Source organism: Hyperolius riggenbachi, chromosome 2, assembly GCF_040937935.1.
Source record: "Hyperolius riggenbachi isolate aHypRig1 chromosome 2, aHypRig1.pri, whole genome shotgun sequence".
NCBI lineage: Eukaryota > Metazoa > Chordata > Amphibia > Anura > Hyperoliidae > Hyperolius > Hyperolius riggenbachi.
Genome location: NC_090647.1, coordinates 125070162 through 125090013, shown reverse-complemented (window position 1 = coordinate 125090013; position 19852 = coordinate 125070162). Strand labels below are relative to the sequence as shown.

The following is a 19852-nucleotide window of genomic DNA, read 5'->3' as shown; positions in this document are numbered from 1 at the left end:
AGAATTCATCTCCTCATTTATGACAATATTAACCCTGTAATTGTATTACTATTTACAAGGCAATTCTTACTATATTACAAGTAAGTTCCTTCTCAGCATCAGTGTCTCTATAGTTCTTGGATTCCATGAGGAACCCTAAACCCCCCTATACACATCAGTTCAATTCCTACAAAGTGGAGGTAAAATAATTCTCTTTATTTGTAATGGTTCTGTTCCCATATGTGTGCTCATGCAAGCTTAGGGTATGGATGGACGTCTTTGAATAGCACAGCTATAAAGAAAAGTTGAGAAGCATGGCCTTTTATAGACACTCTTTCATGGTGGCCATATGTGGCTCGATGTGGCCATTAGATAGATCCTTCTCAGATCATTTTCTGACCAAAGAGGGATCTACGTGATCGAATCCCTCCATACACATATTTGAAAATCTCTGCACACCTGCCAGGTCTCTCAGTCCTCCTCCACCAGGCTGGCATGAATGTAAGGGCAGCTTGCTCCCAACTGCGCAGTTTCTTCTCGCCCAGCCAGCTGCTCCTTCTCGTCTCTTCACCTGTGACGTAACAAATGCCAAAAAGGGCAAACACTAAAGGCACTGTAGCAAATACCCTACATGACCATTAGAGCATTTGTCACATCACACAGTGACTGTTCCCCTTCCTCCCTCAGGACTCGGGAGTGGAGAGAAAGAGAAAGAGAAAGAGAAAGAGAAAGAGAAAGAGAAGAGAGAGAGAGAGAGAGAGAGAGAGAGAGAGAGAGAGAGAGAGAGAGAGAGAGAGAGAGAGAGAGAGAGAGAGAGGAAGGAGCAGCCAAAGGGGGGAGAAGAAACTGGAACCGCATTGGACAGATGTGAGAGTAGCTTTGTCACCAAATCCAAAGCTGCTAGCGACATGATCCCCACCTGTGCAATAGAAAGCACATGACTGACATGTTTCGGACCTTAAGTCCTTAAAGGGATATTGTAGGGGTCGGGGGCAAATGAGTTGAAGTTACCCAGGGCTTCTAATGGTCCCTCGCAGGCATCCTTTGCCCGTGCAGCCACTCACTGATGCTCCGGGCCCGCCTCCGGTTCACTTCTGGAATTTCAGACTTTAAAGTCTGAAAACTACTGCGCCTGCGTTGCAGTGTCCTCGCTTCCCCTGATGTCACCAGGAGCACACGGCGCAGGCACAGACCATACTGGGCCTGCGTAGTACGCTCCTAGTGCCATCAGCGGGAGTGAGGACACGGCAACGCAGGCGCAGTGGTTTTCAGACTTTAAAGTCAGAAATTACAGAAGTGAACCGGAGGCGGGGCCGGAGCATCGGTGAGTGGCTGCACGGGCAAAGGATGCCTGCGAGGGACCATTAGAAGCCCCGGGTAACTTCAACTCATTTGCCCCTGACCCCCCTACAGTGTCCTTTTAATTATAGTCTGACTATGATTAAGGACTTAAAGAGGAACTCCAGCCTAAACAAACATACTGTCATTAAGTTACACTAATAATGTTAATTAAAATAGATAGGTAATATAATCTCTTACCCACCCTGTTTTAAAAGAACAGACAAATGTTTGAATTCATGAGGGCAGCCATCTTTTTGGTTGAAAGGAGGTGATAGGGAGCATGAGACACAGTTCCAACTGTCCTGTGTCCTGAGCACCTCTCCCAGTTGCTAAGCAACGTGAACAACAACATAGGAAATCCCATCATGCTTTGCACAGCATCAGGGAAAAACCGCCCGGCAGTTTTCGTTGATGGGTGGAGCTTAGCTAAAAAAGCAGCTAAAAATGATGCCTTAGTAAGAAAAACAAAGTTCTGATGCTGTGAAACTGTTAAAGAAACACCAAGCTTTTTCAGTTCTGCGGAGTAGATTTTTAGTCCGGAGGTTCACTTTAAGGTCCGAAACATGTTAGTCATGTGCTTTCTATTGCATCTGGATATGTCCTGAATAAATGTATCGATTGTGGAGACATTGGTGCGGACCTTCCTTTCCTACTCTGATTTGTTGGGCCTGGCTGCCTGTGTTCCAGCACGGTCTAACACGGTACAGCGAAGCGGTACTCCCTGCTTCTATCTTTATGATCCCAACCTGCTGCAGATGGACCAACATTTTGGCATCTATTTCTAGCAGAGTCAATCAAATTAATGAATTAGCCAGATATCGATGCAAAAAAATAAATAAATGTATGGCCACCTTAACACCTGTGTCATATAGAAATCAATACGGATTCTCTGCATTTCTTATAAGGCACAAAGAGGATTTAGAAAGGGGTCAGCATTAACATAGTTGAGCTGTTGGTCTGATGTCCAACTGTGGATAGTTTGTTTCCAATGCATTTAGCGTGAGATTGAGGCTTTACAATACTCACCATTGAATACTGATAGGGTTAGTTAAGTCAGCTCATGGCAATTATACCCTATTAGCACAACATGCGCTGCTGCTCTGCCTGCACATGGCAATTTTACCGCAAACTTTGTGCATCAAGCCCAAATATACATAGTTTTTGGTCTGGACCAAACAGATGTTATCATACATGAGATTGTTTCAGAGATTTTGTTGGGAAAATGTGGATGTCAGTTCACGCCCCTTTTACCATCCTCACTCTTCTTACCATAGGTTAGTGTATAGACCGGCTTTCCCGTCACATCGATTGCAGTGAGACAAGAACATTTTGCTTGCGTCGTGCCCCATCGTTGTAAGGCAGCTTCAATAGATGGGGGCCAGTTACACACCACCCCGAGGGGCTCTCCTTTCACAGGGGTCATCTGCCGGCCTTCCGGTTTGGGTTGGTTGGGATCTGGCCTAGGAACTGTGGAAAAGGTGCATTAAGAGATGAATGACTTTTAAATTGTATGATATTGACGTTTCAATGTATGATACCAATGTTTGATACAAAACCATATAGGCTTTATGTACGCTACATGAATGCTCCGGTTACCTTCAATGATCTCTTCAAAATCATCCACAAAGAATTCTTTTAGAGGTGGTCGTTTTGGCCGCTTTAATGTATTAAGTAACTGTTGAATTTTGGTGGAAACACGACTGCTGACAGCAACCCCTGAAATAGAGAAACAGAGATGCTACAGTATATGTGAGCTTCAGAGTCAAAACTCTTCTTAAAAAAACAATTTGTTAGATTCGACTTCAGAGTCCGATTCAATACAGTACACATACATAAATATACAAATCAGTAGCACGTAAACCTTTATTTAACATTTAAACAAGTGTCCAAACAAGAGAACCATCTATGCTGACCAGAACAAGTAAGTTACATACATCAGTAAGAGCAAAAGGCTCACCACAGTAAACAGTGTTTTTCATTCACATAAGTTAAGAGCGTACATGTAAAAAAGGTGCCACGGTAATTTGGGCGCTGTAAATAGCCTTTAACTACTTTAGGACCTTAGTCATTGAAATCTATGCCCTAATTTGATGGCTATCTGGCTGCCAGGGCATAGATTTCAATCCACCGATGCCGCACGTTCTCGCTGCTCCCGAAGATCTCACCACTGTCTCCCCGCCACAGCTCACTTGTTCTGCTGTCTCTAACAGCAGAGCCCTGTGAGCAAGTCAGTAGTCAATGAAATCTGACCCTGTCTATCAACGTAAGCAGCTCCCATTGGCTTACATTGATAGGCAGAGTCAGGAGCCAATGAATGCGGCTCCTGACCGGCTCACAGGACTCTGCCGTCATAGAGACGGCAGAGTGGGCGGCCCAGGTTCCCGACGTGCGGCAGTGATGGCGATTGCTGCGGGTATGTGCGGTGATTCGTCGAGATTCTACAGTGTTCTGCCGTTTCTGTTACCAGTGGTCTCTGGACCTTAAAGGGGCAGAGACCGCTGGTACTTAAAGAGAAACTCCAGTGAAAATAAAAAAAATAAATCTTCATTTTTACAATAATTATGTATAAATGATTTAAGTCAGTGTTTGCCCATTGTAAAATCTTTTAAATCCCTGATTTACATGCTGACATTTATCAAATGGTGACATTTTTACTGCTGGCCGGTGATGTAGCTGCTTCTTGCTTTTTTGGCCATTGGAAACAGCTGTAAACAGCTATTTTCCACAATGCAACCATGGTCCAGGCAGGAGAGGGGTTTCCCCACAATATCAGCCATACAGAGCCCCCCCGATGAACCATTTGTGAAAAGGAATAGATTTCTCATGTAAAATGGGGTATCAGCTACTAATTGAGACGACATTAAATTCTTGGTCACGGTTTCTCTTTAAGTGGTTAATAGAATATTGGTAAATAACCAATATTCCTCTATGTAATTATAATAGTGAAATACTGATCATTTTTACCTATTTTTTTCACAGTTGCCTAACCTGACCCCATTCTAACTTGAACCCTCCCCTCTATCGATGCCTAACCCTAACCAACCCCACTCCCCCCCCCCTCCAAACTGATTGCCTAACCCTAGCCAACCCCCCCCCCCCCCCCCCAACTGATTGCCAACCCCAGCCTCCCATTTGATGTCTAACTTTAATGACGCTCCCAATTAATGCCTAGCCCTAACAGACCCCCTCCCACTAATGCCTAGCCCTAACAGACCCCCTCCCACTAATGCCTAGCCCTAACAGACCCCCTCCCACCAATGCCTAGCCCTAACAGAACCCCTCCTGCCAACCTATGCCTAACCGATTCCTCCCCCCCAAGCGATACCTAACCCTAGATAAACTGTGGCTACATAATCAGCGCCGGAGGCAGGCATGGTACTTTGGGTGCCGCCATAGGCTTCTATGTTAACAGCTATGATTAGCAGCTATAAGTGTTAATTGGGGCGCCGGAGGCACCTTATAAAATTGTGTATAAAACTGTGACTACAATAAGTTCACTCCCGCTATTTGTAGCCAAATCTACCACTTATAACTGCTACTCATGGCTGTTAACCTAAGAACCTGTGGTGGCGCCCAAAGTACCATGTCACCTCCGGCATTCAAATTACCTTCTTCACTTTGAGGTCTATTAAGAAACTGCAGGCTACTTCAAGTAAACCTCATCATCTGGATATACCAGAATGCATTGTAGAAACTGCTCAATATTTACTAAAGGCAACTTGCAAATACTGCATAGAGTGGATACAATCAAAGGTTAATCTGTAGCAAATTCATCTGAGGCTCCCTGAAGGTGGACAGGGCCATACTGATTTCAGTTCCAGGTTTTGTACTAGCATGTTCCTGCAGGTGATATGTGCGGGAAATTGGACTAGGCTTTCTCTCTCTACGTTTACATATCTGAGACAAACCTTTAACTTCATTGCCTAGGCAAAGTCACCCAAAAAGCCTGGCTTGTTCTTTACTAACTTGCTGCTGCTTTTGCAAATAATTATGTTAGCATACACTGTGTAAGCAACGATAAAACTCTGACATAACATTCGTTAAAAATATGTGTGTTCCTACTTTTTATTACCCATACAGTTACCATAATTGCTTTTGTGCACAAGTGGTATTGTCCCTTTACAAATTACAAGTTCCCAAACTACAGTTTATCTGCTCTGAAAGCGGCCATTGCATTTTCTTTCATAGCTGCTGTATTTACGTATTCAAATCTATCTAGCGATCGCTTCTCTGCTGTGGGAGTAGAAAGAGCTCATTTTCAGCACAGCTAGGAATGTAGCAAACAAAGGAATGTAAACAAAAGATATCGAAATCACCTCTATTGGCCCATACACATGGGCTACAACTGTCGCTGCAACCACGTGGCACGTGTGTATGACGCGTGTGTATGACGCGCGCGCCCGAACCGTCGCCCATCAGAGCTGTCGCCAGGCAATTGGTGCGGTCAATCGCCTGCTACAGCTGTCGCCGCAACTTCGCTGCAACTGTCGCTAGTCCGCCATGTGTATGCGGACTAGCGACAGCAACACACTTACCATCGACGGAGCTTCCGGCGGGGGGGAGGAACCTTCGGCGACAGCTTCCGCCGCATCTCTGTCCCTCTGTGCGCCTTGTGTACGGCTGCAGCTCAGAGGGACCTGGCGACGAGCTGTCGCTGCTTTTTTTTGTGACTGGCAACATTTGTGCCTCGTGAGTACGAGGCTCTTGAATGTGGCCAGAAGCTGCCCGCTGAAACAAGGAGCTTTCTACTTAAGAACAAAGTGCTGTGGTTAACTGTTTAAATTCTGTTCTGCTTAAAAAAAAATTTGTGGTAGCAAATGTTATGCTGGTAATTTAGAGCAAAGAGGAAATGCGGAGTTTCACAGCACTTTAAGCATGGATAAAGAATGCCATGTTAAAAATGACCTCTTACCATCTGCAGTATCCATTAAGCTGGACCTTTGGGATGACTTGTGCACTCCCTTTACCAATCCTGATGGGGGGAGGTCAATATTTGCTGGACGCATGGAGGTCAGGGAAGACGAGGAGGAGGAGGATGTGGTGGTGTTTGTGGTACTGGTGACATCAGGAGGAACCGAGGAACTTTCTGCAAATAAACAAAACAACATAAAAACACAGCTAGTGGGCCGGAAAATAAAACAGGCTTCTTCTGGCCAGAACTTCGTGCAGCTCAACTGCAGGTGCCAAACAACCAGCTGTGTAGTGTCCTTACTGTAGAGAAGGAAAGATACTTAAACCTTCCATAAAATCATTTAAGGCCACAATCAATTATGCATTAAAAGATTTTGTACAAAAAAAAAAAAAATTAATTATATTAAAAAAGTTAATTCCCCTCTCTGTGACTAAACACAAGTTGTTGATCTCAAAGCTGTGTCAACTCGCTGCTTCGCTAGAGAGAGCTAATTGGTAAGCACAGGATGTTAACCTATACCTGCTTCCATGAAAGCGGGAAGTAGGCACACTGACGATTTATTGCAGGATTTATATCAGGTGTAACAAAGAAATGTTTTTCTTTAAAGGTTAATATGCTGTTGTGTATCTTTTATAGGAGAGAGGAAGTTCTCAGTTCAGGTCCGCTTTAACAGCTGTCTGCCAACTCCCAGTGTCACTGAAACACCAAGCGCTAAGACGGAGGGGAAGACTAGTAAAGCAAACAAGAGACTTTAATGGACAAATAGATACTTACCTTGGTAGAGGAAAGCGTCTGGATACCAATGACCCCTTCTGTTGCTGGCTAGGCCCCCCAATGCTCACGTTCATTAATGATCACGACTGTAGACGGCCCATATCTGTACAGTAGCACAGTGGCATCTGCGCATCCAGGAAAAATGGGCATAAGCAGCCCCATGTTACTGTGCCTGGTGCTGGCATCTGGTGCCTGTGCTGTGCCCTTGTCAAATAAGTTCAGAGAGTCCCCTCTACTGATGTATCTATCTAATTTTTTTCTTTTGAAGCGGCCCTGAACTCAGAACTTCCACTTGGCTCTAAAAGATAAGCAACAGCAACTTTTAAAGAAAAAACATTTCTTTATTACAGCCAATACAAATCCTGCAAAACATCTGCAATGTGTTTACTTCCTGCTTTCATGGAAGCAGACAGTTAACATCCTGTGTTTACAAATTAGCTGCTCTGTCCAGGCAGCCAGCTGACACAGCTGAGAAATCAAAATTACAGTTGTGATTAGTCACAGATGAGGGGGAATTAGTCAGGCTAAACTCTCTAAATACATACTGGATGCATTTCTCTGTTTTCCTTCTGTGCAAGAGTTCAGGCCCACTTTAAAAGTCACAGGTACACATTTTAAGCTGAGGGGCCATAGAGCTTATGGGTGCACGAAAGAAGCACCAGGTATGGCCACGGTTTATTTTTTTTTCAGGTACCCTTTACTTTAACAAGAGATGGGCAATTCCTTTAACATTATCTGCTACTAAAATAAATAAGAATAATTATACCACAACACACAAGACTTGGTAACAGTACATGCTACAAACATGCAAAAACTCAGGCGCCAGTTGTGACATTTTACTATCAAAAGATACTGTTTTAGTTTGCTATAGAAAAGCCTTTATAAGTACAGAGACATTGGCAAGCGGCTGATCCGTTCACAACCACCAGAGATAGATACACATGTAAGGAATGGCTTGCTAAATGGGCACAATATAAGATTATCACTCGTTCTGCTCACAGCAAAAGGCTCAAATTAGAATGGATTCTAACATTTGTGAAGACAGAGGACTCTGATACACATGTGTGTGGAATGTGAAGGCCTAACACCACTTACAAGTACAGTCCCGCTCTAGGAGGCCCAACACTGGAAAACACACAGCAAACAGTAAATCAGAGACTGCCTAAGGTGGCCACACATGGACAGATTTCACAGCAACCGCTTCAAATGGTGACTTTTCAAAACAACTGCATGTGCTTGGTGAAAAATCACCACAACCACATTAATAGCAAATGAACAAGGAGCCTGCCTGACAATTTTCCAGCTTTCTAATTTAAAAAAAAAAAAGAATTGATCGCTGAAATTAGTTGGATCTCACAGAAATCCAATCATTTTATAATCAGTATTCTACAGATTGAAGCATTTCAATAGATCAAGCTTAATAATGATTGTTTCAGGACTAAGTTTAGAATAAAGATGATACCATTTACCAAGTTTATTATAGGAGGTCTTTTTCAGACTCATTATCATACAGGTACGTACACACATGCAATAACCGTTGGTTAAAGCGGCCGATAACGACCATTGAGACTGCATAATGCAGGGTCACAGCGCTTTGAGTCCCCAGGGAGAAAAGCGCTATATAAATATTATTGTTATTTCAGCCAACAATGGTTGTGTGTGTGCAGCGGTTGCCGATCCATTCTGCTCGAGTACCCCCGATGCTCGATCAGAATATTGTCGTCAAGCCTCCCGACTGATAGAAGCTGCTTAGTCATGAGCCGATCGTCGCCCCTCCCCCCGACCCCCCTCCATGGCAACAGAACATAATGCTAGCCTCAAGGCTAGGGATGTGTGTGTACAGCATCGTTCCCTGAATTGTTGCCAGAGCAATTGTTTCCCGATCCCCGATGTGCAAAATTCTCGCATGTATGTACAAAGCTAGCCTTCACCTTGTACAATCAGGCAAAATAAGATATTATACTGCATCAACACCTCGTCTTGACTTAGCCAATAAATAATATCTTTATGTTTTAAAGCACCAGAGATTGCATGCCTAAAAACACAATTTAGCAAGACAACACCGACATTTCTATCCAAACAAGTCTACTTTAAAAGCACTTGATCACTTTTTTTTCTTAATTCTGTCTTGGTTCATATACAAGGTCTACAGCCATCACTAAAATCTGAACATCCGATAAATGCTTTACATTTAATGCGAATCTCAGTACTATCTGCATGGAGTTTGCATGTTCTCCCCATGTCTGTGTGGGTTTCCTCCGAGCACTCTGGTTTCTACCCACATCCCAAAACCATGCAGATAAATTAACTGTCTTTCCCCTAAACTCGCCCTAGACTACGACACAATGCATACACTACACGATACATACATAGACATATGACTATAGTAAGGATTAGAGTTAGACTGTGACCCCTCTGAGGGACAGCTAGTGACAAGACTGTATATACTCTGTACAGCGCTGCAGAAGATGTTGGCGCTATACAGTAAATTCTAAATAATAATAATAAAAGGCATATGTGCAGTTTCCGCACTTGTGTGACATTTTGGCTCTGCAATTCAGTTTTGTGTAGAGATGGGGCTGTGTGACATTTTATTATTTGCAGTTTGGACATTTGTGTCACCATCATTCACCTGTTCCCTTTACATGGAGAAAATACCCTTCCTGACACCTAACATTTATCTCCACCCCAGCCCTCAGTATCGATACCTAATCCTGACCAATGCTCACCTGTTATTGTCTTCATTTTTACCACAGTCCTGGTGCCCGACGCACAGTCCTCTCTGCTGGTAATACTATTCAGCACCCAATCCACCGGCGCTCAGTTGATAGCAGGTTATGTAGCGGAACGCTGTAATTGCCTGCTTCTGCCTCAGGTACACTAGAGGGTTCATTTGCCAAAGCTCTTCTGAGGCAGAGAAAGCACCTGACCCAGTAAACCTGCTATTATGAGGTAAAAGAGTGCATCACTTGCCTGGATAATATCAAAGCATGGTGGGGCTACTGGGAGGTTAATTCTCAGAGTGCAAATCTACAAATGTGTTAGTCATTGTGTACAAGCCTGTATATGTGATAGTATATGTGTCTGTACAAGTCTGTACATGTAAAAAAAAATGACACAATAGGACCGCCCATACTCTGCTGTATGTAAACAGTGTTAACATACATTGTGTCCCCTTCTTTTTTCCATTTATATGCACAGCCTCAGCAACTTAATAAATTCATTTGTTTTTCAATACCTCATACATGCTGATGACACACTTGTCAGCCCCAGGCATTAAATCCCTCCATTCACACTTTCCTGACTGCCTCTGGTGTATCTTCTTCATGGGCTCCCTTCCTTATGCTGCGAATACACGATGCAACTTCCTGTACGATCGGCGGGAATCGGGCAATTATTTCTGACAGGTCTGATCGGTTTCTGATCGAGAAACAGATAGATTTTGCTAATTTATCATGGGAACATAGATCCCTTTATCAATCGGGAGCAGTTTGGCAGGTACACACAGTACAACTTCCTGTCTGATCACCCGTCGATTGGACCGGAAAGTGTATTGTGTGATCCCAGCATAAAGCTACACAATGTGAGATGGAATAATGTGAATGCCTGATGAATGTTCGTTCCTCAATCTAACCAACAGATCAGTAAGAAATTTGTTGTGAATGAGGGCAGAAAACTGCAACACAGAATGCCCAACGATCATTAAACGATGCAGGGTGTAGATATTGCGCTGCAGACTTCACGGGCACATTGTTTAAAAATAGTGCGCAGCACTGTACACACTGTGGATGATGAACAATCATGTGCCAAAGTGATCCATCATATCGGTTGCATACATAAAGCTTTGGGCCCTTTTCCACTAGCAATCGCTAGCGTTTGTGCTAAATGCTAGCAATTGTGATTCAGCAAGTCTCAATTTTTTTCTGCGATTGCGATTTTGCTATGCATAGTAAAAATCGCTCAGCAGCGCGATTGCGCTTTGGCAAAAATCAAATGGCGGTTGTGGAAAATACCTACTGCGATTCCTATTTTAGTTAGCAAACCCTAGCGATTTAACCACTTGAGGACCGCAGTGTTAAACCCCCCTTAAGACCAAGCCAATTTTCACTAAATTGGGCCACTGCAGCTTTTAGGACTCGCTGCAGGGCCACACAACTCAGCACACAAGTGATTTAACACCCCCCACCTTTTCTCCCCATCAACAGAGCTTTTTGTTGGTGGGGTCTGATTGCCGCCCAAGATGTTTTTTTATTTTTCTATAAATATTTTTACATTTTATTTTTAAATAAAAATTTGGGGTTTTTTTGTCCCTCTCCCTCCCTCCCCCGCCAGCCAATCAGCGCGATAGTCTGTGAAAGGCTTCTGCCTATCACAGCGGATTGCTTTTGAGACTCTGGAGGGGACAGCCGAGTGACACAGCTGTCCCCTGTACAGCGCTGCCTTAGATCGCAGCGCTGTACCCAGTAAATAGACGGCGTTTCTTCATCTAACAGTCTCCTGACGGCGATCACCGCTGGGAGACTGGAGGCAGAGCTTCGTCATTCATGCGGAGATGCAGTAGCCAGCCCCAGGACTTGATGCCAATTGGCATTATGCGGTCCTGGGGCTGCCGCCACGGTCTTTAGGTAGTTAGAAATTGCTAGCGATTTTCTATTCAGCATCGCAATTGCCGCAAGTGGAAAAAGGCCCTTTCAATTGACACAGATGGGGTGCACAGCAGTACCAGCAAGAGATATCGGGACGAGCGACAAAATCCATGGTACTGCCCCCCCCCCCCCATTGAATATTCCCCCCGTGTGTGCATTTATACATTACCTGTCCTGTGTTGCCCACCGTGTGGTTCTTCTGCTTTTTTTTCTTCCATTTGCATAGCAAAACACACAGCAAACAGTAAATCACAGACTGCCTAAACGTGGCCACACGTGGACAGGTTTGATAGCAACAGCTTCAAACCAACTGCATGTGCTTGGTGAACAATGACCTAAACCACATTAAGACACATCAGCAAATTAACAAGGCGCCTGACTTTCTAATTTTTTATTTTTAAACAGAATTCAACACGGCTTTTGACATTTTTGAATAAGGTCTTTGAATTATGAAGCTATAGAAGACACATCATGTTAGTTCTGTTAGTTCTGTAATATTTAACTGCCTCAACCTCTAGTGAGAGTCTCATGTGAACAGCTTAGTGCTGATTGGTGCCAAGCACATGGCACCCGATGCCTGGCACATGCTGCCAATTAGAGAGCTGCAGGTGCCCATCTGCGATGCAGTAAAAACTCCAGCCGAGGATGCTGCATCCACACAAAGGTCTGCACTGGTAGCACATTGGCAGGCAATAGGACACAACTGTGTGCAATATGTGCCTGAGAAAGGATGACCCAGAACGCACGCATTAACCCTCTGCATACCGCTATTCACAGGAACATCCATTACCATCTCACAGAAACGTACATTACTGTCTCTGCAGTAAAACAGAAATACATAACTATACCTATTGTGCATCATATGATAATCTGGCCAAGTTAAGAAAACTGCACTCTTTATGGAAAGTCCTTATTCTACCAGCAAATCATCAGATATGGACATGTACAATTTATACGGTGTGCTGCAAGTGGTCTATAGGCATGACAGGGCAGAAGGAAAGTAAAAACTCAGGAATGGCAACAAAAACCTTAAAGAGACTCTGCCTTTCCCCTGTCAGACTTGTCGGCCTGTGTCTGGAAGGCTCCTAAGTTCTTCAGTGTTGTGGTTCTGCTATGAACTCCCCCTTCCAGGTCCCTCTATGCACACTGCCTGTGTATTATTTAGATTAGGGCAGCTTCTCTCTGCTCTCTTATCTTTTACAAGCTGGATAAATCGTCCTCTGAGCTGGCTGGGCTTTCACATACTGAAGAATTACAGACAAGGGCAAAGCTGTTTGCAGGAAGAAACGAGCAGCCTGAAACTTCAGTGCATGAGAACAGGGGGAAAGAAACACACAAATGATCTCTTGAGATTCAAAAGGAAGGGTGTATACAGCCTGCTTGTGTATGGATGTATTTTCTATGTGTGGACATACTGTACATCAACCTACTTCCTGTTTTGGTGGCCATTTTGTTTGTTTATAAACAAACTTTTTAAAACGGTTTTTAACCACTTTTAATGCGGCGAGGAGCGGCGAAATTGTGTCAGAGGGTAATAGGAGATGTCCCCTAACGCATTGGTATGTTTACTTTTGTGCGATTTTAACAATACAGATTCTCTTTAAGTATAGGTTCTCTATGCACACCGTAATATTTATGGGGAGTAGGTGAAAACATCAACAGACTTAGTACCCACTGGAAAGGCTGAATCGCTGGAAACTGCCAAAGAACAAAGTATTTACACTAGAGATCATTTAAAGATCTGTACACACAGCATCTTTGAACAAATTGATCTGATTTGATTTGCCATGACAGTCTTTCATAATGCACGAGCGTCGTCATAAATCGGCCGTCTGTAACCGCCGTTTACTGCTTTTTTTAAAGGAAAAAAAGAAGATAGTTAAAAGTTCCAGATGTTGATTAGCATACCTCCCAACTTTTTGAGATGAGAAAGAGGGACACTTAAGCCATGCCCCTGCCACACCCCTGATCACACCCCCGTCACGCATACCATAAAGATTTCATAAGAAGAATATGTTGTTTTATAATTCAAACCACACTGGTCCTTTCTATCCTGGTGCATTTTCCTTCATATTAACATTTTAAAATGAGTAATATAGCAATTTAAAGGATGGGAATAAAGTTTAGAGTCAAACACATTTTTTTAGTAGAGAAATATATATATTTACATAGAAAGAGGGACCAAGTCCTGAAAGAGGGACAAATGAGGAGGAAAGAGGGACAAAGAGACAGGGCTCCTAAAGAGAGACTGTCCCTCCAAAACGAGGGACAGTTGGGAGCTATGTGATTAGAATGAGCATTCATCTGTCATTTTGACAGATACAATTTTGTCATGGGTATGGACCTTAAACCCAGGATAGAACTTCATCCCAATCAGAAGCTGATACCCCCTTACCCTCGAGAAAACTTAACCTTTTCTCGAACAGATAAACAGGGGGTTCTGTATAGCTGATATTGTGGTGAAGTCCCTCCCACAGTGTGATGTCATGACCATCGTCCTGACAGTTTGCTGTCTGTGAACCTTGTTGCATTGTGGGAAATAACTGCTTTTTCCAACTGCCAAGCAAACAATATCTCCCTCAAACATTCCGCACGGATCACCTGACAGGACCAAAGATGTCACCACCAGTGATAAATTTCAGAATGCAAGTCAGGAAGAGGACAGATTTTACAACGAGCAATCACTGACTGAATAATCTATAAATGAATATTGTAAACAATAAGCAATTGTATTCATCATGCCATTTCACTACATTTTCTCTTTAAATGCTGCCTAAAGCAATATTTTGTGATTGCTTTAGGTGACAGCTTAAAGGACATCCGAGGTGAAAAATAAAAGGATGAGAAAAAACAATTATCTATCCTCAATCTCCTAAAATTACTTTTTTAGCTATCCCACAGTTTTATTTTAGATTTACATCTAGTTTTTAAGTATTTACTGTGTTTTTGTCTCAGCTCAATGGCACCTTCATTGAAGTATGTCACAGCTGAAATCTATGACGGATTGACACTCTTTCCTGCTCTTAGAAGCCATTTACTGACCGGAAAGTGTTTTATGACCGTAATTACTCATCAGTGAGGGTTATGCTATAGTCTGACCCAGTCCATTCCGATCCCGACCCGGACAGAAACTGTCACTTGCATACCTAATGTTTAACTTTTTCAGGCAGAGGAAGAAAAAAAAAGAAGGAAGACAGCCTAGTTATTTAAGTGTGCTTGGCTCTGTACATACACATGTCTATCTCATCATATCACCTCGGTTGTCCTTTAACCACAATCACAGTACAGAGGGGTTTGCTTGGCTCTATGCTAAACACCGCATACTGTACTATGAAGATGGGAGGAAGAAGGATGTGCCTAGTAGACTGTCAATTGATAAAATCATAAATGTTGATACTGGGAAATGAAGATCTACTGTACGTAATAAGTTTCATTTACCAAGGCACATCTCTGGTCAAGAATATTCTTACTTTACTTCTCACAAGACCAGGTAAGGTTTAGGTAATTAGCAGCGAGACTGATAGTACTTTCGATTTGATACCGATCTATCTATGCTCAGTGGGAAAATATAGAGTATATTCAGGAAGCTTATTCTGTATAGTATACTGCATCATCTCTCTGCAGCACAAATGCTCAGCTCCGCCTACTTAGCAAGCATTGCTGTACACTTGCCAAATGCCTTCACAGCCCCACACTGAGTGCAGCAAGCGAGCAGACTGGAGCTAGTCCAGAATATAGATTACATGCTAAGAATGATCATAGACATAATTACAGCTGGATTATAAATATTAATCTCTGTACATTATAGAATGCATCTCCACATACTGAAAGCATGGTAACCATTTAATGCATTCTGCAGCTAGTTTCTTTATTTTCAAAAGTGCTGATCTATTTCTGCAGAGCTAAATTGCATATTAATGTGTAATGATAGCTTGGGAAAGATGCATTATGAAGCAGGACTGCAGACATAAGCAAATCCTCTACTCCTATCGATCAGTACTGTAACCAGGTAGTATAGAGACTTTTCATACAGACAGAAATGGGGTTTGAACTGGATAGCTGTGTTGTATAGCAGGTTTAGAGTCGGGCTCCTGTCCCATCTTCCCAGAGATGGATTAAGTCTAGATGTATTGGGGCCCTAGGCAAGGTAGTAGATTTACAAGCAAACAGTTTATCAGAGCCAAGGAAATATAACATATGATCGCTGCTGAGAATGAACAACGTCCAAAGTCCACAGAATTAGTATTAAGAAGTCAGCGCTGATCAAAGACTAATAAATACAGTCAATAAATCTTCACCACAGTGATATTCCAACTTCACATGGTCTCGTGGCCAACAATCACCAGAAAAGAGTATGTATGTGTAGTAAAGCTAACAAATAGAACATTAGTAGCACGGAAACCAGTCTCATATTGTTTCCATACAGAAAGAGTTAAACTTCAGTTATCTATGCAAAAGAGCTTCTCTGATCTCTCTGACCATCGGCTACAGTGCAGTTTTCTGAGGCACTTATACTTCAATGAGACAGTGCAGCTTCAGATAAAATTTTTACTGCAGGGAAGTTCAAAGGGTCATTAGCCCTGCTCTGTTTCATAGTTTATCCCCTTTGGGACCAAGGACGTTACAGTTAAGTCCTGTGCTGCTGAGTGGTAGTAACTGTAACGTCCCTTGGTCCGGCTGCGCGCAGCCGAATGGGAAAATCTCCTGTCACTGATCAGGAGCCATGGCGATTGGCTTCTGATCATATAATCACTACGATTGCCACTGATCATAGTAATCATTAGGCGGCGGCAGAACAGGAGGATCCACTCACCTCTTCTAATGTCCCATCTGGCGATGGATTCTCCCCCTCCACTCTGCATCCAGCCTCGCACTGCCTATAGTGTCGGGTCTCGGCTTGATGACGTCATCAAGTCGGAACTTAGCGGCAGTACGGAGCTGGATGCAGAGTGGAGGCAAAGCGACGATCGCCGGAGGACCATCAGGAGAGGTGAGCAATTGCTGGCTATCTATACTGGGGACACCTAAGCCTTGCTATCTATACTGGGGACACCTATGCCTGGCTATTTATACTGGGGACACCTATGCCTGGCTATTTATACTGGGGATACCTATCATTTTATACCCCGGCCCCCAAGTGGTTAAAATACAGTGTGGTTTGTAAATTGCAAATATGTCAGAATATTGCTAAAACATGAGACTTTTCTCTGCTACTAATGTTTTATGAGTTATCTGTACTAAACATACAATTCATTTCATACAGGTTTTATTTTTGCTTCAGTGTCACTTTAAAGTGAATGGGAACCGCACTTAAAAAAATGAGACAGATACTTAGCCAAGGAGAGGGAAGGCTCTGGGTCCTATAGAGCCTTCCGGCTCCTCTCCTGGTCCCCTCGTTCCAGTGCTGGCTCGCCCGGTAGCAGTATTTGACTAAATTAGTCAAATACTGCTTTACCCGGCCAAAGGAGGCTTCAGAAGTCTTCAGGGAGCCCGAGTGCTCCTGAAGAAGGGCGGCCCTGTACTGCGCCTGTGCAAGCACGCTCTCTTGCACGCTCACGCCTGTGCAGTATGGAGCTGCACATCTTTGGGAGGACACGCCTCCCGAAGACTTCCAAATACCCTTTCGGTGGGGGATTGAAACGGGGGGGGGGGGGGGGGGGAGCCAGCACAGGACAGAGAGCACAGAGAGAGGAGACGGAAGGCTCTATACGACCCAGAGCCTTCTGTCTCCTTAGGTAATTATTTGCTTCATTTTTTTAAAATGCGGTTCCCATTCACTTTAAGGAGCACATCTATTATACAATGTCGATTATTGTACAATCTTACTAAATCAATATAGTGGAAGGGTAGACTGAGTGAATAAACTTTGAATAGATAATCTTCTAGATTAATAGTCCCCATTGTGTAGATCGTGATCTACCAGTATATAGCAAAGGACTTCTTGGCAGATCGCATAGCACCCGCTTGAGTGTTGTGCATGTGCTGCAGATAAGGCTTGCATCTGGAGAGGGATTCTACTTGGTAGGACATTTTCAATTCAAATTTTTGTAAAGTAGCTCGCAAGCTGAAAAAAATGTGGGCACCTGAACTTTAGGTATTCCCTCATTATGCACTTTTAGGATTAGGAGGTTAGGGTAAAATACCAAAAATAACTAAATGTTGTTGGTGCAAGAAGTTTATGTCGTCTTAAGGCATCAGCCTATTTTTTAGAAGGCAAACTAGGGCTTTTCGGTATCTTTTAGTCTCCTTTAATTTCCTAGTGGTTTTGGGTCACCCCCAAGCTGCTTGGGTATTCAGTTATGTTGGGGAAGGTTAGTGTTGGGCACCAAGAGTTAGGCATCATGCTTGAGAAGGGGATCAATGAGAAAAAGTACCAAAAACCATACAAAACAACAATCACAAGCTGTCAGAAGAATATCAGCAATAACACTTTACCAATATTCTATCACCAAAATGAAGCTGTGCCAGAGTGACATACACCCACATTCTTAAAGTACTTTGGTAGTGACCAGGTACATTAATGTAAATGGCAGGACAAACACAGGGAAGTAGCAATAAGGACCTCTGCTGGCTGCACACTACTGCAATCTCTGCTATGCCACAACTGAGCTGGTATACATACCAATGTGAATGTTGGACAGCATATCAGCGAGGGAGCTGCTAGTACTCTTCACATCTCCATGCGACAGTGTAGAAGAGGCTGAAGAGGAGGTTGATGATCCCTGTACAGATTTATTGATCCAAGAATCCGTGTTTTGTAAACTTTGAGCGAGTACCGCAGACAGAGCAGCCTGGCGTCTCAGTGATCCTTCATCCTCCGAGGCGGACGAAGTATCTATGGGAGAAGAGTAATCATAATGAGCAATCACACACAATACATCTGTAAGGATAAGTTATAAAGAGCTTTCCTAGGAAATAAAAATGTCCTTTAATCAGGTAATATAAATACTAAAATGATGATGAGGATTGGAGGAGGGACAATGGCACAGCGTGCGATGGAGCAGCTCCTATGAGACAGAATAAGGGCCTGTACCCACTGCTGCGTTTTTAAAACCACAAAGACTTTTGCAAAATCATGAAAATCGTGATGACCTGTACATGCTGGTGCAATGCGTTTAGAAAAATGCAATCGCCGCGACTGCTGCGCTTTTTAAGCACTGAACTGAAGCACTGAAGAACTGAATAAAAAATCGCATCGCAAATGCATAAAAATCGCAAGTACACTTGATTTATAAACTCATCGCACTGCATTTGCGCTTGGAGATTTTCAGTGTGTACAGGCCCTTAGAAGGGGAACAATGCACGCTCTCATCACTGCTGCTTAAAGATCCAGCATGCCAGATCTTTAATGCGGCAACAAACTCTTGCACAGCATACAATGAAAAGTTTTTATTCCACATATACTTGCTGAAGAAATTCTCTTTTGTATGTTGAGTACTCAAACTTGTCTAATTAGTTCTTCACAGTTCAGCAAATGTGAACAGAGTGCAGGAGAGCTCTGTGGAGGAATCTTTCCATATCGTAAACATCGAGGCTTAACCCTTCCAGTGCCTTCTGCAAAAGTTTTTTTTTAAGGAATTCCATTAATTGTAATGAAGACATTTTTCCATAAAGGTTATCATGCCGTGGCTAATCTTTTAGAGGATGTTCTGAGCATAGTTGCTTAAGCGACTTCTTGGGACACCAGATTCCTATCCAAGGCATCCCCGAACTCCATCTAGCATGTGTACGAGGATTTAGAAGTCCTCTTGCACCAGAACAACCAATCTGATCCAAACATTTCTTTCCAATACACAATCGGTTCTGATTGGTTGCTGAGAGCTACAAAGACTAGCATGCTTCTAACAACTAGGAAAGAGAAAATAAAGTGTCCCCTACATGCCCCGCACTGAGATGAGAACTGACTGCAGGCTGTCAGCAGCTAGTGCTGCAGGATCATTATGCCAAATGCTTTCCTCTAAACAAGTTCAAAACTCCCGAGATCACTGAAGCACAAGCTGACACGGCGGTTTCAGACAGGAGTACCAGGTGCACCTTTGATGGTTTTTCTTTTATAGTTTCTGATACATAAGGCACTTCCAGAAAATGATATGCTGCACAAAACGATGCTACAGAGCTCAAGGCCATACCTTCAACTGAGCAATACCTTTCATTTTTTTCTTAATAAGGAGTGAATGAATAAGGCATAAGTATAATACTG

At 43.2% G+C, this 19852-nt stretch overlaps 2 protein-coding genes across 3 annotated transcripts in view; both read right to left on the bottom strand.

Annotated features, from left to right (window-relative positions):
- Positions 1-19852, bottom strand: part of DIP2B (disco interacting protein 2 homolog B) — a 354733-nt gene that overhangs the window by 97944 nt on the left and 236937 nt on the right. For both annotated transcript variants that reach the window (XM_068267346.1, XM_068267347.1), the window contains exons 5-8: positions 18275-18487; positions 6233-6406; positions 2917-3036; positions 2590-2787 (exon numbers count right to left, since the gene is read on the bottom strand). In XM_068267346.1, coding sequence (XP_068123447.1) covers positions 2590-2787; positions 2917-3036; positions 6233-6406; positions 18275-18487 — 705 coding nt within the window. The remainder of the gene's footprint in view (positions 1-2589; positions 2788-2916; positions 3037-6232; positions 6407-18274; positions 18488-19852) is intronic.
- Positions 1-19852, bottom strand: part of ATF1 (activating transcription factor 1) — a 355624-nt gene that overhangs the window by 167410 nt on the left and 168362 nt on the right. The gene's annotated exons all lie outside the window — the stretch shown is intronic.